The 12,215-nt window shown below is 52.5% G+C and overlaps 1 protein-coding gene across 2 annotated transcripts; it reads left to right on the top strand.

Moving 5' to 3' along the window:
• Window positions 1-21: 21 nt before the first annotated feature.
• Window positions 22-12,113, top strand: PSMD13 (proteasome 26S subunit, non-ATPase 13). Of its 2 annotated transcripts, none has more exons than XM_032879880.1 (13): window positions 22-208; window positions 1,250-1,328; window positions 4,687-4,721; window positions 4,806-4,861; window positions 5,101-5,144; window positions 5,328-5,414; window positions 7,063-7,234; window positions 8,331-8,410; window positions 8,491-8,616; window positions 10,172-10,234; window positions 10,799-10,879; window positions 11,015-11,131; window positions 11,665-12,113. In XM_032879880.1, the coding sequence occupies exons 1-13, from the start codon at window positions 114-116 to the stop codon at window positions 11,758-11,760; spliced, it is 1,131 nt and encodes a 376-aa protein (XP_032735771.1). In that variant the 5' UTR covers window positions 22-113; the 3' UTR covers window positions 11,761-12,113. The 2 variants fall into 2 exon arrangements, with proteins under 2 accessions (XP_032735771.1, XP_032735774.1); XM_032879883.1 differs by having other exon boundaries at window positions 4,642-4,721.
• Window positions 12,114-12,215: the final 102 nt, after the last annotated feature.

The raw sequence follows: 12,215 nt of genomic DNA, 5'->3' as shown, positions 1-12,215 counted from the left end.
GCGCTCCCGGCCTGCCTCGCGCGACGCGGCGCCGGAAGTGAGTGAGCATTTCCGGCGGCCATCCCCGCGGCTACCCTCTCCGTCGTGCGAGCGGCCCCGGCCTTCTTGCAGTCATGAAGGACGTTCCTGGCTTCTTACAGCAGAGCCAGAGCTCCGGCCCCGGCCAGGCTGCCGTGTGGCACCGTCTGGAGGAGCTCTACACGAAGAAGTGAGCGCGCCGCCGAGGGCCCGGGGCCCAGTGCTGGGAGAGCGGGGCAGAGACGGTGCCGGGGCCCCGGGGGGCCCTGGAAGGGCCGAGGGTGCTCGGCCCTGAGGGCGGAAAGTGGGCTTAGGCCCGGCCGGAGGTGCCTGAGGCCGGAGAGGGCCGACGGCCCGCGGGGACTGCGGAGCAGAGCCGTAGGCGGAGCGCGGGGGACCCAGGCCTCCCTGCCTTCCTGACCGAGGGGCTGCGGCAGGCCCCGACTCCAGTCGGACGAGCAAACACGCTTTCCGAGGTCGCGCCTCCGCGCGTCTTGAGCAGCCGGTTCCGGTCTCGGCCTCGCCGCCGCGTGGCCGGGTCTGCGCCGTCTGCCTCAGCGGCCGGCCGCGGAGAGACCGGAGCCCCGAGCCGCTGTGTTTCCCTGTTGCTTCTGCGGCTGGTTGCGCCCTGGGTTTCGGCCGCGCCGGTCCTCGCGTGGTCCCTGCTTCCACTGCGTCCCATGCTGGGCTTTGTACCCCTGAGGCCGCGGAGTCCGGGCATCCTTAGACGCAGGGTGGGTTTTGTAGCGGGTCGTTGCGACTCCTGCCGGCGGCCTGGCGCCGGGCGAGATAGACGCGTGTCGGGTGCCGCTCAGCAGCCTCCTGCTGTCGACAGGCGCTTCATTCCCTGCTTAGAGCGCGGACTTCGGTTCCGGCGTACGGCCGTTTTCCGAGAGGCTGCGTGCGTCTGCCCGGTTCGTGCTTCGTGCTCCCCGTTTAGTGGAGGCAACAAGCTCACTTCTAGCTCCTTCCCTGAGACAGTGAGTAGAAGGGCCAGGATTTCTGCGTAGACGTGTGTGACCCCAGATCCGTGTTTTCAGTCCCACCTCACAGGAACTCTTGAGGTCGTCTGGAAAGGGGTGTCCAGGAGAAGAGCTCAGGCCCGTTAGCACCCGCTCTGGCTTGCTTCCTGTTACACAGGCGGTACTGTTGGGTGCTCGGTAGGACTGTCAGGGCCGGGCGTCTGCCACCGGACCCTAGCTTGCGGGTCTGAGGGCCTTATCTCTTTCAGGTTGTGGCATCAGCTGACGCTCCAGGTGCTTGACTTTGTGCAGGACCCATGCTTTGCCCAAGGAGATGGCCTCATTAAGGTAAATGATTTGCCACACCAGGTCAGATGATATAAGTGTAAAGGACTTTTAAAACTAGTAGGTGGGCTTTCCAGTAACACACTGCAGCTCCTCACAGTCAGTGTCCGTGTTGCACGTGTACCCTTCCAGCAGCATGGGGAGGTGGCCCTGTTGTTTCCCTGTTCCTGTGATGTGGAAGCCAACACCAAGAGAGTGAGTGACTTGCTGCAGGTCACAGCTAGTAGGTGGCACAGTCTGGCTTCTTCTGAAGTCGCTGCCTAAGGCGCTGTCTTCTATCCCAGGATGCCCTGTGTCTTACTGGTCGTACTGCACTTTTGGAAACTGCTATTCAGGCCGGGCGGTGGGGGGGGGGGGCAGTGGAGGAATCTTGCAGGTGACCGGCATCACTCCTCCTCCACTCACTGATTTCTGCTTGCTCACCCGAATGCGTTGTCTTGGGGGGTGTGGAAGGTAGAGCCTCTTTTGTGCTTCACTTGGCGGTGGGGAGCCTTGGAGGGGGAATCCTCTTTTAGCATTTTGTCAACAGGGAAGAAAAACAAAATTCTCTGCCCAAGCCTTCCCCGTACTCCTTGACAGACCCCTCCCCGATTTGATCACTGGTAGCTTCCTCTTTAAAATCTTTCTTAACCTCTTACTCTTTGATGCCTTTCTCTCAGATTCTGAGTGAATCAGATTTATACCTGCATTGGAGCCCAGCACTAGTTCTTCACAGCTTGAGGTACTCGCCCTGGATACACACTTTATACATGCCCGCAGTGAAGCTTACACCTGGGGTCTTAAGACTTTCTTGTGTTTTATACCCGCCAGTTTGACATTTTACTACTTCAAAGGAACTTGTATTCATCGGTAAACCTAAAGATTTTGCCAGGCATTCTGTCTTCTGGAGTACGTGGGAAAATGACAAATTAGAGCTCTCTTAATATTTGTTCCCTAAGGTTCTACATCATAGCGATGAATAATTCGTGATTCTTCATCTCTGTCCTTTGCTTTCTTGTCTTTAAATCACTTTCTACCCAGAAAATATTCCCTCAACCCCATGTAACATAACATTTACGCAGGTCAGCAGACTGGTGTTTACTGTTTCGGTGGGCAAGCAAACCTTTAAAAATTGGTGAGACTCGGCCCACAGAACTTTCAGTACATAGTGTTCATGAATCTGAAGTGACCAGTAGTAATTTTGAATTTCTTTTACCTTTGGAGGGGTTTTTGCATAAATTATAACGGGTATCAGGAAAGTTGAGAGGGGCGCCTGGGTGACTCAGTGGGTTAAAGTCTCTGCCTTCGGCTCAGGTCATGATCCTAGAGTCCTGGGATCGAGCCCCGCATCGGGCTCTCTGCTCAGCGGGGAGCCTGCTTCCTCCTCTCTCTCTGCCTGCCTCTCTGCCTACTTGTGATCTCTGTCTGTCAAATAAATAAATAAAATCTTTAAAAAAAAAAAAAAAGGAAAAGTTGAGAATGCTCTCTTCCTGAAAAAGATATCTTTGAAATAGTCCTTTGTAATGAAAAAGCCATTTTATTTAGATGCTCTCTGCTGGGTACCAGATTATGTATTTGACAGAGAGAGCACAAGCAGGGGGAGTGGCAGGCAGAGGGTGAGGGAGAAACAGGCTCTGCATTCTGCGGGGAGCCTGATGCGGGGTTCAGTCCAGGACCTTGGGATCGTGACCTGAGTCAAAGACAGACGCTTAACTGACTGAGCCACCCCGGTGTCCCGTGCTGGTTGCCAGATTTAAATAACTAACTGATGCTTTAGGGGCATTTCTAACCGCCCCCCCCAAGTGTGTTTGAGAAGTAATTGACGTGTAATGCTGTATTAGTTTAAGTTGTACAGTGTGATGATTTGGGGGTGTGGGGGTGCAAAATGGTCACAATAAGTCTAGTTAACATCCATCTCACAGTTAGACTTTCTTCCTTCCTATGATGACAACTGTTATGATCTACTGTCTTGGTAACTTTCAAATGCGCAGCACAGCGCGGTTCACTATAGTCACTGCTGTGGCATGTCTCTAGGACTTAATTATCTCATGACAGGGCATTTGTGTCTTTTCACCACCTGCAGCCATTTCTTGCACCCCCATCCCCTGCCTCTGGCAACCACCGATCTGTCCTCTGTATCTGTGAGTTCAGTTTTTTTAGATTTCACGTGGAAGTAAGTCACACAGTATTGATCCTTCTTTGTCCAACTTACTTCACTAAGCAGAACGCCCTTCAGTGACATCCGTGTTGTCTTTTTATGGCTAAATAACATCCCACGCTCTGTGTGCACAGACACCACATTTTCTTTCACTGGGACGTTTCCCTCTTTCTGTCTTCACGTGGCAGAGGAATCGCAGACTCTCCTTACCCAGGTTGACCCTATCTGGATGCTCCTCTTCCCATTTTGCCCAGTTACCCAGCGATAACCTCAGAGGTCATTGTCCGTTCCCCCTCCCTGTGACCAGCGAATCTCTCGGACCCTTCATCTGCCCTCACTGCCGTTACTCCCTCACTCTCCTGTCTTGACTGGTAGCCTCGGCTGGTCTCTGTCCCTCCGTCTGTTCCCCCCCACCCTACCCTCCCTGCCTGCAGTCATGCTTACCCAGTAGTGTGATCGTGTGTTTCCACGGACTCGGGCTTACCTTCAGGACACGGAGAAGCCCCAGTGCCTCCCACTGTTTGTGCCCTTCAGAAGTGCTCCTGAAACACGGTGCGGGGTTTCTTCAGTGCTTTGCACATGTTTGTTCCTGTCGCGAGTGTGCTCCCAACTCCGTGCCTCCTCTCCGGATTTGTGCAGCTCTCTAATGTTCTTCCTCCCTTAAAACTCACTTATCACCGTTTCTGGAATAACCTTTGGAAACTCTCCTTTTGGTTGATCCACCCACGTGGGGTTTTCTCCTTCGACTGTAAACTCACGGTCCTATCACTGATTTGTTTATAAGTCGGCTCTGTTAGGTCAGGAATCCTTGAACGCCAGACTCTCATCTTACATATCCTGTGTCTGTAGTGTCTAGCAGAGAGTCTGAGTAAGTACTCAAGTGTTTGCTGAATGGCTAATAAATTTGGTCATATCGGCTGCAACACTCTAAAGTCTGAAGGTTACTGAGTCTTTCAAACTGATAGTCTGTTTTCCTAAAATACTTAGGAGAAAGAATATAGGAATTGGTCTCTAGGAGATTCTTAAAGGTCAGGGGTCTAATTTCCAGGAAAAAAAATCGTAGCTTTCTTCAGTAATCCGTTGGTGGTTAATAAACCCATATGCGGGTCTCCTCATTCCACCACCGTTTCTGCAGTGCCTGCCATGTGGCGGGCCTGGTGGTCATGTTTGATTTTGCAGAATGAAAGACATCCTGTAATTACTCTACATGTTCTGGTTCCACAGCTCTATGAAAACTTCATCAGTGAGTTTGAACACAGGTAAAACACCTTTGTCAGTTTTTGACTTTAAGCATGAAACACTGATGCTTAACGACAATCATAGACTGGTGTTTTTTATTTCAGGGTGAATCCTTTGTCCCTGGTAGAAATCATTCTTCACGTAGTTAGACAGATGACCGGTGAGTCTCACTTTGTGTCATAAAGGAGCAGATCCAAATGGCAATTAAACTGATTTTGAAATACAAGATAATTGAACTTTTACATTTTGATAGAAAATACCAGATTCTAAAGTACGTTTATGTTCTATTTTATGATGTAAACCTAAAGATTATCCCGCCTGTGTTGTGGTTGGTAGGAACTAATCTCTAAGGATACTCTATTGGTAGTTCTTCTGACATTGTTCTTCTGCCTTTTCTAGATCCCAATGTGGCTCTTACTTTTCTGGAAAAGACTCGAGAAAAGGTAAATAGGAAGTCTGAGTCAAATCTTGAGAACATGTGTGACTTACAGTCTTGTGTCCACACTTGCCACACACACCTTACAGAGACCAGCGTGTCTCTGGTCACACAAGTGGAGCCAGTGTGCAGATGTTCTGTTCGTCCCCTGCCCACACTTCTCAGGTCCTCTTGTGTCTGACGTCTGTAGGTGAAGAGCAGCGATGAGGCAGTGATCCTGTGTAAAACTGCGATTGGGGCTCTAAAATTAAACATCGGGGACCTACAGGTCACGAAGGTAAGGTTGCCGTAATAGAGGTTTGTCTTTGGTTTACAGAGTGGTTTAGAGTTTTAGGGGGAAAATCCTATTTGTCCATTCTACCTTTTCAAGTGATTTTAAAGTATAGAAAAGTTGCAAACAGCACCAAGAACTCTCACATACCCTCCCTTAGACTCCCAGTGCTGACAGTTCTTTGCCCCATCATTCTGTGCATGCAGGCGTGCCTGCATGCTGGTTTTGGTTTTGTTTTCCAAAACCACTGAGAATCAGTTGCTGCTATGAGGCCTGTTACGCTTTAACATAAGAGGACTGCCCTGGGCACGTCTGTCAGCAGGAGGGTCCAGGCAGCCTCAGACTGTCCGTGTGGGCCCTCGTGGACCAGGGTCAGCCCACTCACCACGACAGGTCACAAGCTGCTCCTGACCCTGTCTGCCTCCTAATCCCTGTCTGTTTCTTATTTCCATTTTAGTGTAATTTGGGGGACCGATGTCGGTATGGGTGGCTGTAAGACCAACTTATATGTGGTCAGTCCACCTTGTTGAACCGGAGACTACCTCTGTTTGTTTGGAGTTTGAGTTCGGGTTTGGGTTTTTGGTAACCACAGTATTTAAGAAAATACTGGGTAGGTGTTGGTATTCTCATTGTCCTAAAAGAAGACTTCGTCTTTCTTAACTGCTTCCCGGTCCTGTCCTGCGTGCATACTTACTACATTTTGTTCTGAAATATTTAAGACCTATTAAAAGCCATAAAATACTATGGAAAGAATTTTGTCGAGGGATGAGGCAGCACTGCCCGGTTGGAGCCGTGGGCCCCTCTGAGCACGTTCCTGCCCCAGCAGTGCTCTCGCGCGCGAATCTGGTGTTCCTCGTGCTTGTGTGGCTCCTGACGCTCTGTGGATCGGGTGTAAGTCAGGTGACATGTAGCATTGTCTTAAGTTACCGGCTCGGTGTGAGGTTTGAGAGTCTATGTGTGGGTGCGTGGCCGTTCACTCTTGCTGCTGTTGGGTGTTTTACTGTTGTGACTGTTTCGCAGCCTGGACATCAGTCTCCTGTGGAAGGGACTCAGGGTTTCCTCCTGTCACGAACAGCACTGTTAGTTACCAGCATTTCTGTGCCCGGTGCCCTGTGTATACACGGGCAGAATCACACCAACACATATGCCTATAGGTGAGGGCACAGGTGTAATGAGGTGTGTGCCGTGCGCCTTTACCAAGTGTGGTCAAGCCTTCCCGCAAGATGGCACACACTCCCCGGCACCGCACCCGCACTTCCAAAGGGCCACACGTGGTGTTTTCAGACTGTTTAATTCCTGCCAGTCTGGTGGAGGTGAAGGGCCATCTCACTGGGGCTCTAGTGACCACTCCATTCGTGTCTCCACTTCTGTAAATTGCCTGTGAATGTCTTTTCTTTGGCCCATTTTTTCCTGTGTCGCTTTCACCCTGTTGGTTTGTCAAGAGTTCTTCCCGGGGTGTGGGCCGTACTCCCCGGTGTGTCACATGTGCAGTAGACGCCTTTGCCCAGTCTGTAGCTCGCTTTTGTTCTTTCGTGTGTGTCTTAGATGAACTGGATTTTCCATTTTAACATCGTCCCATCAGTCTTTGTGTCATATGTTACCTTAAAAGTGCTTTACGTTAAAAAGGAGGGCGATCTTGCTTCCGCACGCGTAGGAAACAATTGAGGATGTTGAAGAGATGCTCAGCAGCCTCCCTGGCGTGACGTCGGTTCACAGCCGTTTCTACGACCTCTCCAGTAAATACTACCAAACGGTCGGAAACCACGCCGCCTACTACAAAGATGCCCTGCGGTTTCTGGGCTGCGTCGACATCAAGGATCTGCCAGGTAACGTGCAGCCGTTGAAGTCGCTGTCGGAGGAGCATGCTCTGGAGGCGTGCCAGCAGCTGTCAGAAGTTGCTCTGGCGTGTGCGTCCCTCGCTGAGGAAAGCCCAGGTGGGAGAAGGTGGAGAGAGCCGTGCGAGTGTCGGTTCCTCCCGGGGTCTGCCGTGGGCGTTTAGCTCAGGTGAAAACGAGGCTGTGCCCTGTCGCCCTTCACTGATCCTCCTCAAGTCTCCCTTGGCCTCTGCAGCCTGAAGGGCGTGGTGAGAACCTGCACCTGAGGGTCTGGTGGCAAAAACCGAACCAGACGCAGGCGCGTACCTTAGAAAAGTCCTTCAAGGGTCTGAGGAATGGAAAGAAAGTGAATGATAAGTTTTGGGGAAAGTACAAGGACTGTGGGAGCCCATTTGAGATGTTTCTCCCGGTTCACTGTGGAAGCTGTGGACACCAGCAGCGCCTTAAACAAGGTAGCGCAGTGTTAGTTCCTGCATCTCAAGAAGAGCATCCTGGAAAACGCAAGGAACGCAGTCAGGAGAGCGGGGAATTGTATGGGCACAGGAAGTACGTTCACGCTGTTCGGAAGAGGCTAGATGAGGTGACGGAAAGAGAAATGTGAGGTAATGCTTCCAGGAAGTAGGTTAGCGGAAAATACACATAGAGTCACATGTTTAGGTAGAAATAAGTAAACGAATGAATGTCTTCCCCACAAACCTGTATACGTGGTCCCAGGTATAACTTGAGTTAGTCCAGTGCTATAAAAGAGATGACTGATGGGGCACCTGGGTGGCTCAGAACTTCGAAAGCGTCCGACTCTTGGTTTGGGCTCGGGTCATGATCTCGGGGTCCTGGGATTGAGCCCCGCGTCAGGCTCTGTGCTGGGCATGGAGCCTGCTTGAGATTGTCTCTCCCTCTGCCCCTCCCCACTTTCCCTCTCTAAAAAATAAAATAAATAAAAGAGATAAAAGTTTTTACAAAAACATGTTAAGGCTTTGTGATAGAACCATTACAGGGAATGGTTTCTTTACTTTCTCATGAGATTTTTAAAGCCAAACAGGACTGATCTCGTAACGGGGGTGTCACTGGAGGTGTGCTGTTGCCGTAGTGTCTGAGCAGCAGGAGAGAGCTTTCACGCTGGGACTAGCAGGACTTCTTGGCGAGGGAGTTTTTAACTTTGGAGAACTCGTAAGTGGACCCTGGGCAAAGATTTCTTAACGAGGGGGCGACTGACAGTTCTTTGCCGGCTAACCATGTCCTCCTCGCAGCTCATGCACCCTGTGCTGGAGTCACTGAGGACCACCGACCGGCAGTGGCTGATTGACACCCTTTATGCCTTTAACAGCGGCAACGTAGAGAGGTTCCAGACGCTGAAGACCGCCTGGGGCCAGCAGGTCAGTCGTGGGAAGGACGGCTGAGCGCTCCTGCAGCGTCCCTGGTTCTCCTTCAGCCCGCACCTGCCCAGGGACTTGCCTTCCCTCTACACTCCAGGCACTGGGAAGACAGGAGATGAAGACAGGCCAGCCTTGCTCTCCGAGCAGGTGGTTAAGTGGTTAGTCGCGGTAGTCACTCATGGCTGTGGTAGTGCGCTGCGCTGCCAACAGAATGTGATAGGGGAGTGCCATCTGGCGGGCAGGAGTCACAGAGGGCCCAGAAGAAGTAATGCTCTGTGTCTGCTCAGGGGTAGGCAGAAGGTAGCCAAGCGAAGAGTATGAGACGAGGACATTGAGCCGAGGAAGAGGCAGCTTTTAGCATTTGTTGAACAGACAAGGGTCTGTGGCCACAGTGAGTGACTGAGGAGAGCCGGGGAGAGCCCAGGGTTTGGGAAGGCCAGGCCATTGTGCGGAATGGGAGTGCGCCATGCAGGGGCTGGTGGGGTTGGGCAGTGTAGAGGGAAAGGGGTCAGCAGGGGTGCGGGCACTGGGCGAGGAGAGGAGCCTCTGGGAGGTGTGGACTAGGGAGAAGAGGTGTTAACGAGGACCTGAGCTTTTGTAGGGAGTTTACTTTTTAAATTATTAGAAGGAAATATCACACAGTTGTTCATAGTGACAGGGATTCTTGTTTTTGTACTTTTCTGAAACTTCGGTTTTCTCAAAGTTGAAAATAAACTTGTAGAATTCACACATAGTGGAGCTGAGTAGATGTTGAGTGGGCTGTGACGAGGCAGAAAGCCAGCCCAGCTCTCTGCTCTAGTCTAGTCTGTGCGTTGGTCCCTGAAGAACGTGTGCCCCTTGGGAAGAAGGGCGGCCGGCCGGAAAAGCGGCAGGAAGGACAACTTCAGAGGCGCGCTGCCAGCAGCCTCTGTCTGAGTGGCGGGAGCCTGTATCCGGGGGCAGTGGCTCTCTGAAGAGTGACCCATCTGTTCCTGTGGCAGAAGTGTCCGCAGCGGGGGCACCTGTGTCGGCGTAGGGGTTCCTCCGTGCTTGAGTCAGGGAACCCGTTGTCTCTGGTCTCTGCTCAGCAGTAACCTGTGAGCTACCTGGGGCGACTGTGCGGGTCGTGGAGAAGGGCATATTCCGGTCCTCACGGCAGTGCCATTTTTCTTCCGAAGTTCTAACGTCTTTCCGCTCAGAGCACCTCCCTGCAGCTTAGGGGCTGTGTTCCTGGGAGGCCCCGTTTCCATGGAGCAGACCCTGCAGGCGGTGCCCTGGGACCTGCTCAGGCACAGGGCGGGTCCGTCCTTGCCTTGTGCCAAGAGTCTCCTTGCGGCGCCTGTGCCTGGGTCCTGCCCCCTGGCATCTGAGGCGTTAGTACCCACCGCCTCGCGCGTGCCTTAGGCGGGAGCACGGGCTTTCGGGGATGCAGCCGTTGATGGCGCCCTGAGAAAAGTGAGCCTCCGTGACCCCGTGGTATACCGTGTTTGGACATGCGGGGTTTCTTTTCCTTCTGTCTGTTGTAGGAAGAATCTCAAAGTGCAGGTTGCGTAACTGGTGTCTTTCTCCTTCTCAGCCTGATTTAGCAGCCAACGAGGCTCAGCTTCTGAGGAAGATCCAGTTGCTGTGCCTCATGGAGGTGAGCGCACGGGAACCACCGTGATTCCAGACCCTGCAGCCGAGCCCACCAGCCCCGCAGGCTGCAGGCCTCTCGCAGCGGCACTCCGGCTGCACCCCTCTCCACCACCTTCCTTTTGTCTTCTGCGACCATTCGTGTCTCCTCTCAGGTGACCCTCCTCAGAGAGGTGTTCCCTGACCATCTGGGCTAAAGTAGCTCCCACCCCGCTGTACGTCACAGCGCACGGCGCCTCTCTGCACGCTCCTCTGTCTTTCCTGTCAGAATTTGAGCTTCCTGAGGGACCGGCCCTTACATTTCTGGGCTGCCACACTGTCTCCAGCTCATGTACAGCCCTGACTTGCGGCCCCAAGCGCTTGCTCCGCGCGCGAATACCGACCGTTGTGGACAGCTGCCGTGAGGCCGGTTCCCAGTAAACATGCAGGGCTGGTGTTGAGGAAAAGTTTAGTTTGTGGGATAGGAATAGGATCTGCGCTTTCGGAGCAAGTATTGACAAAAACATCCTTATCGGTCAGTTCTTGGACAGTTTTCATTTGGAAACATAGTTAACAAGAAATTTTTTTTCAGATGACTTTCACACGACCTGCCAATCACAGACAACTCACTTTTGAAGAAATTGCCAAAAGTGCTAAAATCACTGTGAACGAGGTACAGTTGTTGGACCTAGGGGGTTCGGAGCTCCGACGAGCTCTGCTCCCCAGACTGCAAACCACAGAGGGCACGGTGTCTCGTTCCCCACACTTAGGGCCTCGGGGTGACTCACGTCGGCCCCTCTGTGCGCAGGTGGAGTTGCTGGTGATGAAGGCACTCTCGGTGGGTCTGGTGAAAGGCAGCATTGACGAGGTGGATAAGCGGGTTCACATGACCTGGGTGCAGCCCCGAGTGTTGGATCTGCAGCAGGTAACACATCGCTCACCCCCGGGGGTGGTTTGGATGGTATCTGCTGTCTTAGTTTCGCTTGGATGGAAGCCCGGTAGGAAGAACGCAGTATTGACGAGATTTCGGGGAATATATTACTGCTGTGGGGAGTAAGGGTTTTTCATAGAACCTAATTTAATACAAGTCGTGGGTTTGAGCCCTGCATTTAAAAGCTTATCGTAATTACAGTGCTGTTGTGCTGACGATGCCTTTTAATCTTAAAATTGGTACTCTGATCAAATACGTTCCTAGTTCTGTGGTTTGAGCTCAGATCCGTCTTGTCCATATTGGCTGGAAATTTAATCCTGTGGATTTCCTCTATTGCCTGTTTTCTTTCATGCAAGTTTTTTTAAATGTCCTTGTGATAAGAATTGACAGGGGTCACCCCCTCTCATACAGCCCACTCCCCCAGCTCTGGGGTCCTTTTGATAAGTCCTGTCCTAAAGACTTAGCTGGAGATGGAGGCCTGGGATTGCTAAGTGTCCTAACACCCGTGTGGTCCTGGTTTACCTCAGATCAAGGGGATGAAGGACCGCCTGGAGTTCTGGTGCACCGACGTGAGGAGCATGGAGATGCTGGTGGAGCACCAGGCCCACGACATCCTCACTTAGTCCCCCGCCTCCCCGTGTGTGGCCACCGGGAACATCTGCACTCGGTGGGGGTGGGGGTGGGGTTCCACTGGTGGGGTGGGGCCTGTTCTCCCTGCTGTGAACACAGGACTGTTGCTGACGGGGTGCCTGGCCACAGAGAGAAGCCTCTTTTGTGGGTGTCTCCCATAGCCCACGGTGGGGAGGGGTCACGGGTCTCTGGTGACAAGGCAGACAAGAGTGTGCCCCGAGGAATGAGAAGGAGTAGCCCGAAAGCACGTGGGGACACCACTTGGAGGCTCATCTCCATTACCTCCATCTGTGGGAACATCTCTTGTGTCACGTGAGAATGTAATAAACGCCTTTGTTTTGTCCTCTTCGTGGTTCTGTTTCCTCAGTCTTAGCTCCCAGGTCAAGCCTGGGCCTCAGAGATCAGAAAGCAAGAGATGGGAGGTAGGGCTAGGTGGGGGTTTGGCCTC

Source organism: Lontra canadensis, unplaced genomic scaffold (genome assembly GCF_010015895.1).
Source record: "Lontra canadensis isolate GAN:19392208 unplaced genomic scaffold, GSC_riverotter_1.0 scaffold66, whole genome shotgun sequence".
Taxonomy (NCBI): Eukaryota; Metazoa; Chordata; class Mammalia; order Carnivora; family Mustelidae; genus Lontra; species Lontra canadensis.
The sequence above is the reverse complement of the archived record's forward strand: the minus strand, read 5'-3'. Positions and strand labels throughout refer to the sequence as shown.